The sequence below is a fragment of the Trichomycterus rosablanca genome, chromosome 22, assembly GCF_030014385.1.
Source record: "Trichomycterus rosablanca isolate fTriRos1 chromosome 22, fTriRos1.hap1, whole genome shotgun sequence".
NCBI classification, from domain to species: domain Eukaryota; kingdom Metazoa; phylum Chordata; class Actinopteri; order Siluriformes; family Trichomycteridae; genus Trichomycterus; species Trichomycterus rosablanca.
This window is the reverse complement of record NC_086009.1, coordinates 2,642,536-2,659,878: the sequence shown is the minus strand read 5'-3', so window position 1 is coordinate 2,659,878 and position 17,343 is coordinate 2,642,536. Positions and strand designations below refer to the sequence as shown.

The 17,343-nt window shown below is 40.5% G+C and overlaps 2 protein-coding genes across 3 annotated transcripts; one reads left to right on the top strand and one right to left on the bottom strand.

Annotated features, from left to right (window-relative positions):
- Positions 1-1,418: 1,418 nt before the first annotated feature.
- On the bottom strand, positions 1,419-2,343 carry LOC134335836 (toll-like receptor 12). The gene is given in 3 exon segments (XM_063018443.1): positions 1,419-1,486; positions 1,489-1,677; positions 1,680-2,343. Coding segments are annotated over 3 exon segments (915 nt in total). The 3' UTR covers positions 1,419-1,424.
- A 3,211-nt stretch (positions 2,344-5,554) lies between these two features.
- zgc:193811 (uncharacterized protein LOC559801 homolog) lies at positions 5,555-10,727 on the top strand. Of its 2 annotated transcripts, none has more exons than XM_063019054.1 (5): positions 5,555-5,717; positions 6,405-6,578; positions 7,168-7,278; positions 7,704-7,801; positions 10,288-10,727. In XM_063019054.1, exons 1-5 carry the CDS (start codon positions 5,667-5,669, stop codon positions 10,622-10,624), a joined length of 771 nt encoding a protein of 256 aa, XP_062875124.1. In that variant the 5' UTR covers positions 5,555-5,666; the 3' UTR covers positions 10,625-10,727. The 2 variants fall into 2 exon arrangements, with proteins under 2 accessions (XP_062875124.1, XP_062875125.1); XM_063019055.1 differs by having other exon boundaries at positions 5,612-5,717; positions 6,434-6,578.
- Positions 10,728-17,343: the final 6,616 nt, after the last annotated feature.

The window sequence follows — 17,343 nt, the reverse complement described above, 5'->3', positions numbered from 1 at the left end:
GTTACCAATTCACCTGCGTACTGTAGAAAGTTTCAAAACAGTGCAAACTGAATATTCTATAAACTTTTCACTCTTCAATAGCCCCCGTCCAAACTTTTTTAAGCATGTTGCAGGCATCATTTTATTTAGAAATATTTTTTATTTCTGAAAAATCTATTCAACGTTGTTTATTGAGATTATTTTGTGTGTGTGTGTTGGGTGGAAATATGTATTAAAATAAACATACTCTCAGTTCTTTTTTGTAAGCGAACGTCTTCTTCTTAGATGACTGTATAACAAAGCCCATTTATGGAAAATACTTAATCTGATCTTAATGTCTGTAATGTTACTATACCACTTTTGGATATTCACCAATGAATCTTGCTTTGTCATGTTAAATTAATGTACTTTTTTTGTTTAGTTGTTGTAGCAGCACATTGCCTGATGAAGTAGCTTTGTTGTTGCTCAGCTCCAGGATCCTGGAGACCTAAGTTTTTACCTCCAGAAACATCTGTGAGGTATTTGATGAGGTTACCCTGTGTCTATGTCTATTTATGTACTACTAACCCTACTTTCTGGCACAGGCAGAATATCTGATATGATCACTTACCACCAGAAAAAATCAATGGCGCCAAGTTACAAATTAAAAATGATTTGTTTCTTACTTGTTTTGTACTTGTTTATATTTATAGTTTACTTCTACACTATGCATTAAAAATTATATATAATATAAGGCTTCTAGGGTAAAGCAGCAGGTAGTCTGAGTGCTATGAAGCACCAGAGGAAAAAATAATTGCTTTAAGAAAATTGTACGGCTTAATTTACTCATGTATATCATGTAACAACATGAAGAGGTAATTACTGGACCTGCGCAAGCAGTTTAAATGTAATTACTTAGTTAATTACAGCTTTGTAATTTCTACCTTGTTGTTGGAGTATTTACATTGCAGGAAGAAGTACATCATTAATACCTTTTCAATCTAAGATACCAAAAAGGTTTTGATCAGGTGGAATTAAAGAGATTTCAGTTATGGATCTAAAATGAGGAAATTTAACCTTGGTTAATAGATGTTATTTTTATTTAACATTTAAGACAATTCTGTTAGAGGTTTTAGGTGAGAAAAGTGAAGAATGTTAATTACTTTTATTTCAGCAATGATTTATTTGTTTTAAATGACTGAATGGAAGAATGAATGAAGAATGAAAAGACAAATACAGTTATATAGCAAATGTAGTTTTACTTTTGTCCAGCAATGTTAGCTACATTTAAAGATAAAACAATAGCAATGTTTTCTCTGGTTATTTTAGAAGTATTTATAATGTATTTCATAATAGCTTTCTACATGACAGATCAAAATAAACATCAGGTATTTACACCACATGGCTTCAATATTTGTACATATATTCTGATAAATCATACAGAAAGAAATCACCCATTTTCTTTTTCACAATGCAGTGTGTAGAGCTGAGTATTGTGGAAGGTTTATGTAGCTCCAGGTTCTCAGGTGTTCAGTCAATGATGTGCATTTAACAGCTGATGAGAAATGTTTTCCTCCATCCTCCAGAAAGCGGTTATTCCATAGGTAACAGTAACCAGACAGAAGTTGTGTCTACTTCTGTATAGGCTGTCAGTGATGTTCTCCACAATGTCCTTCCCAAGCTGGACGTCTCTGATGTGCAGGCAGATCAGGAGCAGAAGTTGGGCAGAAGCTCATTCACCACCCACTGCTCATGCTTCTTACAGTAGGACACAAATACATCGAATGGACAGTGTCCTTTTTCTAGCCTCCTCTATCCAGCCTCAAGTTACTGGGCTAACAAAGTCAGCAGGTGATCTCTGGCAACTTGATGGAGCAGGACCACCAGCATGAAGAAGATGAGTCCAGAGGAAGTGGAGGCAAAAAGCAGGAACTCAATGTCAATAAAACAGTTGTCTTGAACATACTTGTAGAAAAGCTTAGTTCCTTCACTACTTTTACATTGTATCTGCTCCAGTGAGACACCTGAGAAGTACACTTGAACGTTTTGTTGATATTTAGTCCATTTGGTAAACCAGGCATTATCACAGCTACACTGTAGGAGTGGATTCTGCATGATGAGATATTTCAGGTTTTTCAGGGGTTCCACAAAGCTCTCCATCATACTGAACACACCATCAATGTTTAAGAGCAGAATCTTTAGTGACTTCAGGTCTTTACTTAAGTCTTTCTCCAATGAATTAATCCAGCAAAGGTACAAATTCAGGTACTCCAGACTAGACAGGTTGTGGAAAATCACACCAAGTCCAGACTGATTGGAAAAATCAATGTTATATAAGACCAGACTCTTTAGGTGGACAAGTTGGTTCAAATCTGTCAAGTCCATTTGTGCCGTTTTGTGTCTTGGTATGAACCTCAGGTGTGTCAGAGACTTGAGGAAGCGAGCAGGAAAAATTTGTCCACAAAGTAACTGCTCAGTCTCTGCCGTTAACTGGACGAGAGACTCAAAAAGTAAATTCTCACAATCCAGAAAAGTGACAGACTGACCACAAACATGAAGTTCCTTAAGGGTTGAATTAGTTTTCCTACTGTTGTCTAAATGGAGGGTCATTGGTCGCATCCCAGAGCTGATGTACAGATTAGTCAGATTTTCAGGGACACTGAGGTTAATCTGGATCTCAGAAGGTTCAGAAGTGGGAAACTGAAAGACTCCCAAACTTAAAAAGTCTAAAGATGTTAAATGAATAAAAGTCGAAGGCTCAACAGTGATCAACATATTTTCATCCAGCAGAAGAGTTTTTAGATTACGTAAACCAAAAAAGCTCAATTCTGTAAGTTTAGCTATTTTGTTATGACTGAGGTCCAAGTATTCCAGTAAAACTGTGTTATTAAATGTAAAGTCTTCAATATGTTCAATGTCACTGTTTAATAAGTACAATTCCTCAAGATCATGAAAGCAGCTAAACTGTCCGTAGGTGAGATTTTTTAAGCTGTTTGTATGAAGATACAGAAATTTTAATTTTGTCACCATAATTTGAGTTTTACACAGTCCCAAAACTCCACTTCTTTCACTGCTTTCAGGAGTCATCTCCCATACAACTTTCAATGAGGTGAGGTTTCTCAGCATGTTGATAAATGTCAGATTAATTGATTTAGTTTGATCATAAGCTTCCAGTGTAAAGTTATTAAGAGTCGTGCATTTTTCCAAATCGAGTGTAAAGTTTTTGACTGTTTGGAGGACTGTTACACTCAGTGCAGTTGCCGAAAGCTCATGTGCAGTTTCACAAATGTCTTTAAACCCTCCTGAATTCTGGTATGAATAAAAGAGAATCAAGTCGTCAACCTTTCTAATGTAAGATTTTAAAACTTTTAATTCTCCAAAATAAATTTCCAAAGCTGATAACTCTTTAAAGTATTTTAATACTGTTTCATTTACTACTGTTACCCTTGAAAAATAAATAGAGACCTCCTTGATTCCATTAAATTCTTTTATATCGAATAAAGTCCCATTAGGAAAAGTGCAGTTTGGCTGAGTAAGAATAGTAAAATCTGTTGATTCTACACGCAATTGTTTAAGTGTTGACACAAATGCTAATCTGCACAAGACATCAGAAAAGTCCATTATTGGCCCTCGGATCAAAAGATTTTCCAACTTTTTAATTCCTTGTAAGATGTCTACAGACATTGCCGACAACCTGCAATCAATAAATGTAATAGTTGTAACATTTTGAAGGTCACTAAGAACCTCAGAGGAAAGAAAGATACGTAAGGAGTTGAAACAATTAATCTGCAGAGTTTGCAGACTTGAAATATTCCTGAAAGCTCCAGGATAGATGTTAGAAAGATCTCCATAGATGTCTAATCTTCTAAGCTTGTAAAACCTCGAGAGAGAATTTGGATGCAGTTCTGAACCTTTCACGAGGTTTAAACAGAGAACCTCCAGATGTGATGGAATCCCAGCAAGATCCAGTTCCACGTTAGAGACCCTATCACAGAATCCAGTCAAGTCACTTTGTGGACACTTCATTAAATCCTTATCCAAGTATCTTTCAGAGACAAAACATTTCTCAGACACGTAACACATTCCGAAGATCACAAGCTGTGATAAAACAGCAACAAAATAAAAGTGCATGTTTCCTCGTTGATTGTTAGGTTATCGTTCCAGCCACTGAGATGCTTTAAAAATCATTTGTTACGAGTCAGCTGTGGAAATATTCACCCTGAATAATTCAAACAATTATAAATCCAACAGAAGATGTTTTCTGTATATTTCCTCTTGTACTGGACCCGTCCTTTTGTCAGACTTGTTGTAAGATTCATAAGTGTTGAAAATGAACTTCATTTCTTGGTTGCAGTGCTCGACTGAAGTGGCATTTGTCAGAGCATAAAAATAGACCAGAAACTCTCATTTCCTCTTTTTTATTTCTTAATGTATTTTCTTTTCATATGTGCAAACCCATTTTCAAAAAGACTGAACAATGGGACAATAATGATCTGTAATAGCCTGGGAACTGTGGACACTAACTGTTGAAGTTGAATAATAGAATTCTGTTTACAAGCTGGGTTTGCTTAAAAAAAGAATCTGCTTAATAGCATGAAATGTCGCTTATGTGCCTCTTAGTGTTAATGATGCCTTGAAAACAGTTGTCAGTCAGTTGAAAAAAGAACAGGAAATTTTGGAGAAAACTCAGCCAATGCAGAAAACCCCTATATACACCGATCAGGCATTACATTATGACCACCTTCCTAATATTGTGTTGGTCTCCCTTTTGCTGCACTGTGTATTCTGACACCTTTCTATCAGAACCAGCATGAACTTCTTCAGCAGTTTGAGCTACAGTAGCTCGTCTGTTCGCTCCCCACGTGCATCAATGAGCCTTGGGCGCCCATGACCTTGTCGCCGGTTTACCACTTTTCCTTCCTTGGACCACTGCAGACCGGGAACACCCCACAAGAGCTGCAGTTTTGGAGATGCTCTGACCCAGTCGTCTAGCCATCACAACCTGGCCCTCGTCAAACTCGCTCAAATTATCACGCTCGCCCATTTTTCCTGCTTCTAACATGAACTTCGTGGATAAAATGTTCACTTGCTGTGTAATATATCCCCCCCAGGTGCCGTGATGAAGAGATAATCAGTGTTATTCACTTCACCTGCAGTGGTCATAATGTTATGCCTAGTCTGTGTATATTCAGACAGATATGTGTGTAAATGTCCTGTATTTATGTTCCCTTGTGAGGTATAGGGGGTTGGAGGAGAAGGCTGGGATTTAATGCGAAATCTCTAATGCTTTTTGTTATGACAAAATGAAGTAAATGCAGACTCGCTCGCCTCAGACAAGGTTCGCGTTTATAATTTGAACCATTGTAGCTGAAGGTGCTAAATATGAGGTTTATTTAATACGGTTGACCACTTGTGACCAGCAGATGCTGCCAATGTCCAGAGTATAGAGCTGTCCGAATCACTGAATCATTCGAGAATCGATTCTTTTGAATGAATCTAAGCTTCAGAAATCCTCCGCTCTGTAGGAACGGACGGTTGACGGTTTGTTGCCATGGCGACATTTTACCAAACACCGACCGTGTACCTGAGTGCTAAATTCTTGTTTGAGCTATAAATCTGTTAGGATTAATTTAATAAATTCTACACAGTTTTAGATTTTTTATTTACATGATACTGTTTTTAAGGGTTGTGGGTTGTGTGGTGGGTTAATGGAGAGCTGCGGTGTTAATAACAGCGCTAATGGCGTTGTGAGCTGGAAGGTCTGTTTGCTAATCATATCAATCAATCACGTCTCACATACACAGTTTATTATATTACTTTATATTTATATACACTTTATTATATTGTGTTATGTACATCTGAAGTCAAAAGTTTAAATACTTTTATAACAGACATGCATTTTATTGCATACTTTGGATGTTGATGCCTTTTGCGAGGGTCCTTTTTTTTCTGTAACTGCATCATTTATTTTTATTATTATTATTCTATTTATTCCCAAAATACCTAGTTGTACCACTATCCTGTGCCTAAAGTAGTAGCCGTATCACCTTCCTGATGTGGGTTCACACAGGGATCAGTACAGCGTATGGAGAGTCACACACTGATCTCCGTTCCTCCCCAGTTTTACACCCCTGGATATCAGAATTTTGCGTAACATCACGGCAACTGCTGCGTACTTAGTAATAAAAGTAAATGTCAACTGTACAAGACGTCCTGAATATTTTAAACAAAACCCTGTTATTGAATACACAAGCAAAGTGCTTCAGTAAATAAAGCAATTAAAGCACTTTGTTTGCACAGCTGATTTTTTTCTGAAACGTTGTGTGTCTCTTCCCTTTGTGTACATGTTTACTACCGCTTCTTTTATTTTACTGATTGTTTAGACTTTATATTTCATGATACTAAACTGTAATGATAACATTCTGTCTTTTTTTCTCATGCTGCAGAAAAATCCTCTTCCTCTTCTTCTCCATAGACGGGCATCTGGACCCGCTCATTACGCTCTCACCTCCCACACCGAGCATGACCACAAACCCATGGATGGTCTTCTGGGAAATCGTGTCTATTCTAAAGCTCCTCCACACTGGCACACACATTACCTAAATGATCTGGCTTGGAGGGTGAGGACTGTAGATGTGAATGCATGTGATACATAAACAAGTGTTGGTCCACAAATAAAGCTTTATTGTGATTAAGTCTCTCAACCTATCAACCTAAACTGTACTATAGGGTCACCTCTTAATCCAAGACCTTGACCGTAAATAGCTGAGATTACAAGAAGATTGTCTTTAAAAAGGTTAACGTTTTTGGAGCAGTTCTATGATCCAAAACACAGCAGCAAGTTCACCAAACAGCTAAAAATAAACAGATAGTTAAAGGCCACACCCCAGACATGTTAACCTTTCTAACAATTAGTGATTAAGCTTCCACTTTTATTAATAGCTGGCTTCAAATGTCTCAGAGGACGCATGTGCTGAAAATCTGGAAATGTCCAGAAGATATTTCCTCAGTCCTCAGGTGGTTAAGAATGCTGTTCCTTTGGTCCAGAATCTCCCATCGATGTTCAGACCGGGTTAATTGGAGCATTTACTATTACGTGTGGTTTTCCATCCATTTATTTTATCTTTTTGTCACTAATTAGTAAGTTTTTTATGCCTGTCTGTGCGTTTAATCATCATAGATGAACTGAACTGTCTTGTTTTGCTGCAGATGAAACAATGCAAGTCAGTGGTCTGTACACCACTGACTGAGATGAGGGAGCAGTACAGGGGGCAACCAGCATCGCATGAGCTTCTAGTGGACCACTACAGGACCCTGAAGGTGAACGAAAGCCGTATGACTGGTCTTTGAGACTCTGTATCTAAATAAACCCTAGTCATGTGCTTTAGTATACATGATTCGAATGCTTACTGAATCTTCAGTGTGTACAGAAATAAACACACATACAGTAATCTAGGCTAAAAAAAAGTGCCTATGAGTAAACACCTGGATTTGCAGCATAGATTTAAGACGCATTATAGGAAAGAAAAGAGATTATGATATGTAAGAGAAAGAGAAGATGAACGCATGAGACAGGGGAAGTGAATGCATTAATGCTGAAAACGCTTATTCATGCAAAGTCTCTTAATGCAGCTCTCGGTGCCCTAAGGATTATGGAGCTCCCAGTATGCACGTTGTTTTTTATTAATGGAGCTGTGTTGTAGGCTGTTGGAGGGTAAATAAAATACTGTATTATTTTTTATTAGGCACTACATAAACAGCTGGCTCCATTTTCAGCCCTGCTGCCCAGAGAAGCAGCCACAGAAGTCAGCACAGCTCATACAGACTACAGGAGCTTCAGCAGGTAAGAATCCACCACCAGGTGGCAGTACAGCAGCACATAAAGATAGTCATTTGGGTCTCTGGTGGCTAATAAGGTGCTGATCGAATTTCCAAGTCCTCCTGGGTGCTGTTGTTCATCCTGACGTGAGCTGGTTGGAGATTTGGTCGTTAGGCTCTAGCTTAGAGAAAACAGCAGTGGGTTGATAAATCAGAGTCGGGTCTAACAGCTGGATTGTGTTTGAACGGGTGCCGCACACCAACATGGGTCCTGTGGATCTGATTTAATCCTCGTCTCCAGGCACATTCTGTCTCCCTGTGTCCAAGTGGGTATTTCCCTTGCACTCCTGGCTTACTAGTGCCTCCTAAAACATGAACAAGGTGGATTGGCGATTCTAAATTGCATCTAAATGTCTATTTCCATCTTGTACCCAGTGTTTGCAGGTGGCACTGGACCCACCACAACCCTGAGCATAATTAAACAGTAACTTATGTCCATCTATATGCCTGTCACTCTCTGTCACTGTTTATAGGAATATACTATATTGTCAAAAGTATGTGTACACTCATTCTAAATATTCAAGCTTGGAGTGGAGTCCTGACCTCTGACCCCATTAAACACCTCGGGGAGGAATTAGATGCCGATTGCCAGTAAGGCCTTCTTGCCTAACTTTAGTGCCTGACCTTGCAGATTCACTTCTGACTGAACAAATCTCCACAGACACACTTAAAAATCTTGTGGAAAGCCTTCTTAGATAAGTGTAGTCCATAGTGGGTGGGGGTGCATATTACTGTCCATGGTTTTAGAATGGGATGTCCAACAGGCTCAAGCTCCGGTGTCTACAAAGCTTTGGCTGCATAGTCTTTCTGGACAGGACAGTGGAAGCTGCATAAGGCACTGTGTCAGTAATCTGAAGGTCGCTAGTTCAAGCCCAGGTTGGATTGTATTAAGTCACCTTGTAAAAGATCCTGCTGGATGTACATGTGTGAACAGTAAAAGGACAGTCAGTCCAGTCTGGTAGTTCCTAAATCTGACCTTTTAGGTCATACCACAGCTTCCTCACTGGGTTTTGGTCGGCTCTTTCTGCAACATTAATCGTAAGTGTGTGCGACATCAATTTAAACTCGATGTGCTGCTCTACAAAAAAACACTTTTTTTAAACACAAAGGTGTTGTGTTGTTGTGGCTTTGGGTCTACGGGCCTAAACTTCATACTCAGTTTAAGCTTTCTGACAAAGAGGAGCAGGTTTTTATCCAAGAATTCATTTTCCAGTCAGTTTTGACCAGACTGGCAGCCCATGCTGCTTAAAAGCCACCATACAACATAAATCTACCACCACAATGTTTTACTGTGTGTTTGTGTAGTAACAGCTTCTGCCCTTCTTCTCTGCTCCTTCTGTCTAAAGGCCTTTTTGTATAACATTTTAGATGAGGCTGATCCATGAACATCATTTTTACACATGGCTATTAACTTAGTCTTAGTTTTTTTGACTAGATTTGCTCAGGTGGGCTAACCCATACATTATAAATCAACAGAGGGAAAGTTAATGTACATAAAACCTGCAATCTGAGACATAAACTATTGAATATTGTAGAATTTAGGGACCTGTTTCAATGTCACTGCTACTATTAATTACAAGTCTGATTAAGGTGACTGGTTTTGGGATACACTAACTGATAAATTGACAGCGTACTTATATCCCCTCCATCTCTTTTTCCCATCGCTTCTCTAAGTAGTTACGTCTGGTTGTCCTGACCTGGCAACAAAACGGGTCAGTGAATGTTCCACATACACTTTGCTTAAAAGGGCACTTAAACCCCTCTTCCTGCATTATGGGGGTTTTAGAGCCGGCACTCTGAACGCCAGGCTGTGCTTTAGCCCACCTGAAGATCTTCACTGGAACGAGAAGAAGAATGCTCAGCAATCAGCAATCACTGTTTTATTCTGCAGACAGCTGCACTGCTCGCCAAAAAGTAGCCCTGACAGGCATCATGTTCTACACATGTCAGTGCTTGTGATACATGAATGCACTGGTGCTACTGGACTCACCGGGTGCTTATCAGACACAACTGGTCGTGTCTGAGGGAGGAAAATTGAATGGGGTTTGTCCTGGTTGCCAGTAGTGACCTTTGCTGTTTTGTCAAAGTGCTAGGACAAATAATGGAAGGTACACATAGACCCGAAAGGCCAAAGCCTTGCCCGTGATTGGTGTCCTGTTCAGGGTATTCCTGCCTTCTGCCCAGTGTATTCCAGTGAAACCGGACTCGCTGCGACCCTGACCAGGATAAAGCGGTGGTAAACATGAAAATAAAATGATCTCTTTTGATGAAATAGAAATAAATGAAAACTGTTTGACAAAGTTCTCTTTGTGCAACATCAATAAATCAATGGATCAGACCCACCTAGACCCTGACCAGGATGAAGCGGTGAAACAGTGAATGAATGAACGAATTAATAAAACACATTGTAGTTTTACTTCATCACTGTTTCTGCTTTCTCTCCGGTTGCAGGTCTGAGCTGGCTCCTTTCCCGGATACGCCACCCACCACGACCCTGACCACGAGCGCCGCTTTAAGCCGCCTCCCACCCCACAAAGCCCCACCCAGTTTGTCCTCTCGGCTACAGCCGCCCCTCCCATCCCTGCCTTTGACCCGCGATAAAATCAGTGTGTATAGGAACAGTTTTACTTCACCTGCCCCTCGAACCATGTCCTGCACCCCTGCTGCCCTCCACCACAGGACAGAACGTTCAGAGCAGGGCTTCTCTCTGAGGCACGTCCTGGACGTCCCCAAGATGTATAGCACCGAGAACCAGAGCTATGGAAGAGGCAGGATGGTGCTCGTGTGAGATCACACATCCATTATTAACCAGGTCGACCATTTTTATCCACAGATCTGTTTATTATTAATGAATGTGAGAGATTTTATTATAAAAACATGTGCATGCTAAATATTCGTTTATATAATTATTATAATATTAAAAATAAGAAAATGGTTAAAACCTTTTGAATGGTCAGTAAGATAAGTAGTTTTACACTGGATTGGTCATCGTGGTGCAAACTTAGCGTTTAGTTCTGACAAAACAACATACAAACAAAAACAAATCAGTATAAAATAACAATGTATTTAACTAATACTAACTCCGGTTTCCTCCCACAGTCCAAAGACGTGCAAGTGAGGTGAATCGGAGAACTAAATTGTCCATGACTGTTTTTGACATTAAAGACTTGAACTAACCAGTAAGCAGTAACTACCTGTCCAGTCATGAATGTAACCACAGAGTGTAAAACATGACGTTAAAATCCTAATAAATAAATAACAGGGCACCAAATTATCGCAGGGCAGTGAATCAGCTGGCTGGTAATGTCACACACAAATCAGTTCCCACTACCTATACGTGAGAAACAAGCGGCTTGAACGGTGATTTCTCTGTGCCCGTAAAAATAAAGCTAGTTTGACTCCACAGAGATCTTATGCCAAGCTCTGGAAGAAAAACTGTGACCTTCTGCTAAAGGTGTGTTTTGGATTGACAGGTGAAATCCAAGCATCACAAAAAACAGCCAGTGAATTAGAATAAGACGACAGTCGAGCAAGCTTTAAACTGACTGTGGGTAAAAAGCTGCCTTGGAAGAAGAAAATCATCTGCTTCTGTTTATTTGTCTATTTAATCAGCAACAAATTTCCATGAAGCTTTAAGGTACCAATTCTTAAACATAGACTTTTAGACTCGGGTATTTTAAAATGTAAAGCTCACTTGACTGTGGACAGTGTTACCCGTGATCCAGCAGCTCATACTGATAGCAGGTCTGTTTTTTTTAGATGGTTCTTGTATTACATCTGTCCATCCGGTCAAACTTTAGGCGCTTAGTTTATTCTGCTATAATGGAACGGCAGGAGCACTTAAGGGTGATTTCAGGCTGCATAGTCATAAATATGATCAGCAGAGATTATTTATACTGGTCAACCATTAACTCTCCAGTTCAGAGAGCCATTAGTGGTTATACGGGTGACAAAGGGAGCTTGGAGACTGCGAGCGAAAAGCCGGCCGCGCTCTCTGTGTGTGTCTGTGCCATGCGCAGGGAATTGTGGGAAAACTGCAACGTGTGTGAACAGGCGAGACGAAGGAGAGTGTGTTACTGTGTGTGTGGGTGAGCGATTCTGCTGAACACGCAGTCGACTTCACACAGAGACGGCTGAGGGGAAAAAAATGGAACCGTTGGGACTGGAGTTTATTCTAGACATCCGCTCTCATCTACATAAATCAATGTGAGACGAGAAAAACCAACAAAAAGACCAACATGGTGAATTAAAAATATCAGGATATTGGCAGCATCTCAGAAATTAGCCTGTGAGTCTGTGTGAATGTTTTTTTGCCTGCCCTGGCTCTTCTGCTTTTTCCGCCCACCTGCTCTCCAAATCTGGCTCTTCTCCCCAAACGGCGCCGTCAGACAGACACAAACAGAGACGGAGAGAGAGAGAGAGGGTAAAAGGAATGATTTAAGCCATATATATATATATATATACAGTATATATGTGAGCAAATTTACTGACTAAGTGGAAACACATCAGTCTCGTAGAACAAAGGAAAATCTATAAAGTCTTTAAATTTAATCATGTCACAAAATGTCAGGAGATTGTGTTTTTTTTTTTTTTGCACGCCCTTTTGCTTGAAGGTCCCGTTTATTTAAAGCTTCAATGCATCACATTCAGTTCCAAATAAAAATAGCAGGTTATCAGAAGTTCTCAGTCGTAGCTCAGCAGTTAAGTTACTGGATTAGTAATCAGAAGGTTGCTGATTTAAGCACCATTGCCAAGATGCCCCTGTTGGACCCCCGAGCAAGGCCCTAATTGTAAGTCGCTTTGGATAAAACCGCCTGCTAATGTAAATCTCACTCACTCACTCACTGTCTTAACCGCTTATCCAATTAGGGTCGCGGGGGAGCTATCTTAGTTTTTTAATGGGCGCAAGGCACACAGTAACACCCTGGACGGGACGCCAGACACACACACACACACACTCATTTACATATAGGGCAATTCCGTGTCTCCAATTAACCTGACCGCATGTTTTTGGACTGTGGGAGGAAACCGGAGCTTCCGGAGGAAACCCACGCAGACACGGGGAGAACATGCAAACTCCACACAGAAAGGACCTTGCTGTGAGGTGACAGTGCTACCCACCGAGCCACCGTGCCGCCCTAATGTAAATCTGTAAATGTAAATCTAAAACAATTAAAACATGATGTAAAAGCGAAAACAAACTTGATGGTCTCACATCCTAGAATCTGTTTGCTACGAGTAAGACCTAAACATCTAAGATAATATTATTATTAGATATTTAATACTACGAGAGCGGTTCTTAACATTTTTTTATTATAGACCTATCAGTTTTATGTATGTGTGCGCCCGTGAGACCTTTGTGGCTTAATAAAGTTAAAAAACGCTGATTTTGTACTATGATAACATTGTGGACATAAATATAAAGTGAGGCTGTAATTTGTATGTGACGAGGGCATTGCTGACCTCTCCTGTCTGTAACCCCCACTGATTGATGCAGAAGAAATGTGTGTACATATGTTGCCCTGGGTGTGAATTTGCCCCGTGCTGATTATTGATCCCTGTGAGTAATGTCGACCAGTAACACCCAGCACGAGCAGACGCTGAACCAGGCAGAGACGATGTTTGATATAACCTGCTTAATCACTAAACCCATTTTAAAACGCCAAGTGTGCCACGCCGAGTCCCACTGTGACATCCAGACCCGTCGATGACCCTGACTGACCGGAAGTGTTTAGCCAATGAGAACACGGGTGGTAGTAAATCCCAAATCAGCCATCTAATCATCACTCTGATAGCTGAGCTGTGTTTAAAACTTTAGGTTAGAAATGTACAGATTTACAGCATTTACACACTTTATTACTTTACTACTAAACAAAACTGTCTGTGTGTGATGATTTCAGCGATAACTGGTGGTCACAGATATTTACTCAGACCTAAAAATCTATCAAGACATGTTTGGTATGTAGTTTGTGTCTTCAGTTTTGTACTGGAGCTACAGAAGTACCAGTTCAACTCAATTTCTGTGGAAGTTTAATATAAGCCTCAAAGGCTAAACCACCTAAAGACATTAGGGTAGTAAATAAATACATAAAAATATTCAGCATGAAGTGGTTACTACAGAATAATTATGAACATAGTATTTAATGAATAAATAAACGTATGAATGGTATTAAATGTTTAAAACACATAAAAAGTTACTAGTTAAGGTACTTGACTAATGAAAGGGTCACTGGTTTGAGCCCCACCACTGTTGGACCCTTGAGCATGTCTTACACTGGAGCTGCTTATCCAAAACAATACAGGTATGATCTGGCTTAAGCAGTGACAAAAGAAAATATAATATAAGTCGACTTTTTTATTGTATTTTGTACATCTGGACAGACAAGGGATGCCTTAAACTCACCTGCTGTCAACGACTCAGTGAAGTGGAGGATCCATAATGGTGTGGGAGGCCACCTTGTGGAAATCTTCGGTACTGCATACAGATTGTTGTGTTGCATGGTTTTGTATATATTGTTTATTCAGTTTTTAGACAGAATTTTACCTTGAAATATATGTAAGATTTGCTAGATTGATGTTCTAACATCGTATGGCAAACTGCTTTGGACTGGATGTGTGTTTACTCTTTATTAACTTTTTTATATTTATTATTACTATTGTGGCGCCGGCGAGCAGGAAGGCGAGCGTCGGGACCTCGAGTGAGCTGCCCTTGACAGATCTCTCAGTGGTTTAGGACGTACACTCATACATACACACATACATTCATACAACAGACAAACATATAAGCTACCTATCCAGCTCTCACCGCAGCCACCCAGTCTCCCACACTGGGATACACGCTGACGGTAAGCCTGGATACCACGGCTCCTCCCACTGACGCTACACTATTATTAATAAGTATAATCATGGGCGGATCTACCGGGGTGGCATAGGGTGGCAAATGCACCCTAAAAGAAAGCCTTGCCACCCCTGCTGCCACCCCAGTTGGCAGCAACAAATTAAAAGAAAAGTTATGGCCAATTTGCAACGCTGCCACTCTGACACAGTCAAAAACTGTTTGCTTTCCCTCTCATACATCTGCCACTCATCACCTGTGTCTTACCTTAATGCCTTTCCTTTGATAATGATAATGCCCCACCTACAGTAGTGTTACCATGCTTTTATCTCCTATTAATGAGATTACATTGTATGGTCACTTATTCCTAATATGAACTGTTTCACATGAAACCTTAAATGCAAGACATTGATTGCATGAGATTAAGTTTGTCTGTATGAGTTTGTAAATGGCAGCCCGTGCCCTTTTGTAGTGTGTACATACTATTTCTCATCAAACTGTTATAACTGTGATTAAATTCAGTATAAATACGTCTGCCATATGTTGCCACCCCTCAAAAATTCCTGCCCCCCTCTCGCCACCCCATAAATATTTTTCTAGATCCGCCCCTGAGTATAATAATGCTCTAAATACCCAACTGTTCTGCACTGCTTTGTCAACCTCTAACAGAAGAACTGCAGACTAGCATGTTTGGTTTGAAATCATTGAGTTCATCTTCTCACCAGGCAGGGATGGAATCCTACAGAGAGCAGCAACATGTACGGAAGAACACGCTAGCCTGAATTATTTTTATATTTTGTTTTAAGGATTTATGTTATTTTGTCCATGCCGCACATATATTTCCTACTACGTATTAAAAATAGGCATAATAATAGGCACATATAACGTGAATATGATATATTTGTATGTATAAGGTGGCATAAAATGCAAAATACAGAGCTGAACAGAAAACCAAGGGTCTGTTTGTTGTGCTAAACGCACCACATCAGAATGTACCAGCCAGAAATAATAATAAGAATAAACAAAATAAACAGAAATGAAATGATTCAGGATGATGTGGACATACCAGCCTTTGATGGGATTAAAATAGGTGAGCTGTAGCAGGGAAATCCAGCCCTGCAGGGGGTTCCTGGGTTTTATTTATAGCACGTATAGCGATGTTGCAATCGGTTCATGGCGCTTAGATGGTTAAGTGGCACAGGGTGGAGTCTGGGGGAGTGAGGGGGGCACCAGCTGCCACCTTCCCTCTGTATAAAGACAGAAAAAAAGGGAGGGAGGGGTCGGTTCTGACCACTTGATTACTCCTAGGATTACACTGCACATAGGCGAGCCCTAAACTGACCCAGACACACCTCGGGAGGAATAAATGGAGAGCAGACGCACCGAGCACCGGTACACACCGCGGATTGTCGCCCTCCTGTGAGCGTTTGCGCGCTCCAAATGAGAAGAACCTGACCGTCTGACTGGAAGCATCCTCTCTTTTTTTTTAGCATTTCTTTTTCGAGACCTGGTAACAGGTGAAGAGCCGGGGGAAACTGAACAGGGACGCGGTGATACAGCCAGGCAGGAGGTTTGAATTTTGCGCACTCGCTTTGGATAAGCTGCGCCTTCAGGGACACCAAGCAGGAGCAGAGAATTAATACCACAACAACCTCAACACCATTTACTCTCATAAATATATATATATATTTTTTAAAACAGATTTTAATAATGAGAACGTGCCCGCTTTTAGACCAGCAGATGGAATGAGGACTTCATACCATGATCAGGAATTGATTTGCTTCTTTATTAAGAAAAACTACCCAGTAATAAACACCAGATCTTACGCGCGTTCATGTGTGTGATTATTAACGTGTGCGCGAATACGCACTGCATCCACGCGAACCGAGCCTGACCCAAAGCCTGTAAGTACCTACTTACATACATATCCAATGTGTGTGTGTGGGTGGGTTTGTTGTGTCGTGATCCTCCTTACAGGTTGCAAGACCCCCCATCCCCCTGTGGTGTAAAATGCAGCTCTTTTTGACCCTAATGGATTCTTTGGGTGCTTTATATTCATGCATGCATTCATTCATTCATTCATTTTCACCCCAGGTCGGGGTTGGTAGGGCGCCACCCAGAAACACTAGGCGCATTTTTACAACCCTGGGCTGGGCACCAATCAATAACAGGGCAACACGGATTTACTCACTGACTCACTCATAGGGGTAATTTAAAGCAGTGAGCTCACCTGTGTGATTTAGGAATGTACCGGGGAGTGTGTGAGTGTGTGATGCCCAGTGATGAACTGGTGTTCCTTGTTTTGTGTCTCCACCGTTTGCAGCGTTTCTGTGTAGGCTCCGGACCCACCCAGCCCAGATCAACAGACTAAATAATTCCTTCAATGCAGTCATACTCATTCCATTTACATTTACATGTTATGCATTTAGCAGACCCTTGAATTCAAAGCGACTTACATTACTGTGACAGTATATTGTCTAAGCAACTGAAGGTTAAGGGCCTTGCTTAAGGGTCCAACAGTACAACAGTACAACCACTAGGCTACAACTGCCCATCTGCAAATGACTGGAGAACCAATTATACACCTATACTGTTCATTCATTCACTTCTACTTACTGCTTCATTCTGGTCAGGGGTCAGGGTCACCATGGGTCTGGCGCTATCCAAAGACA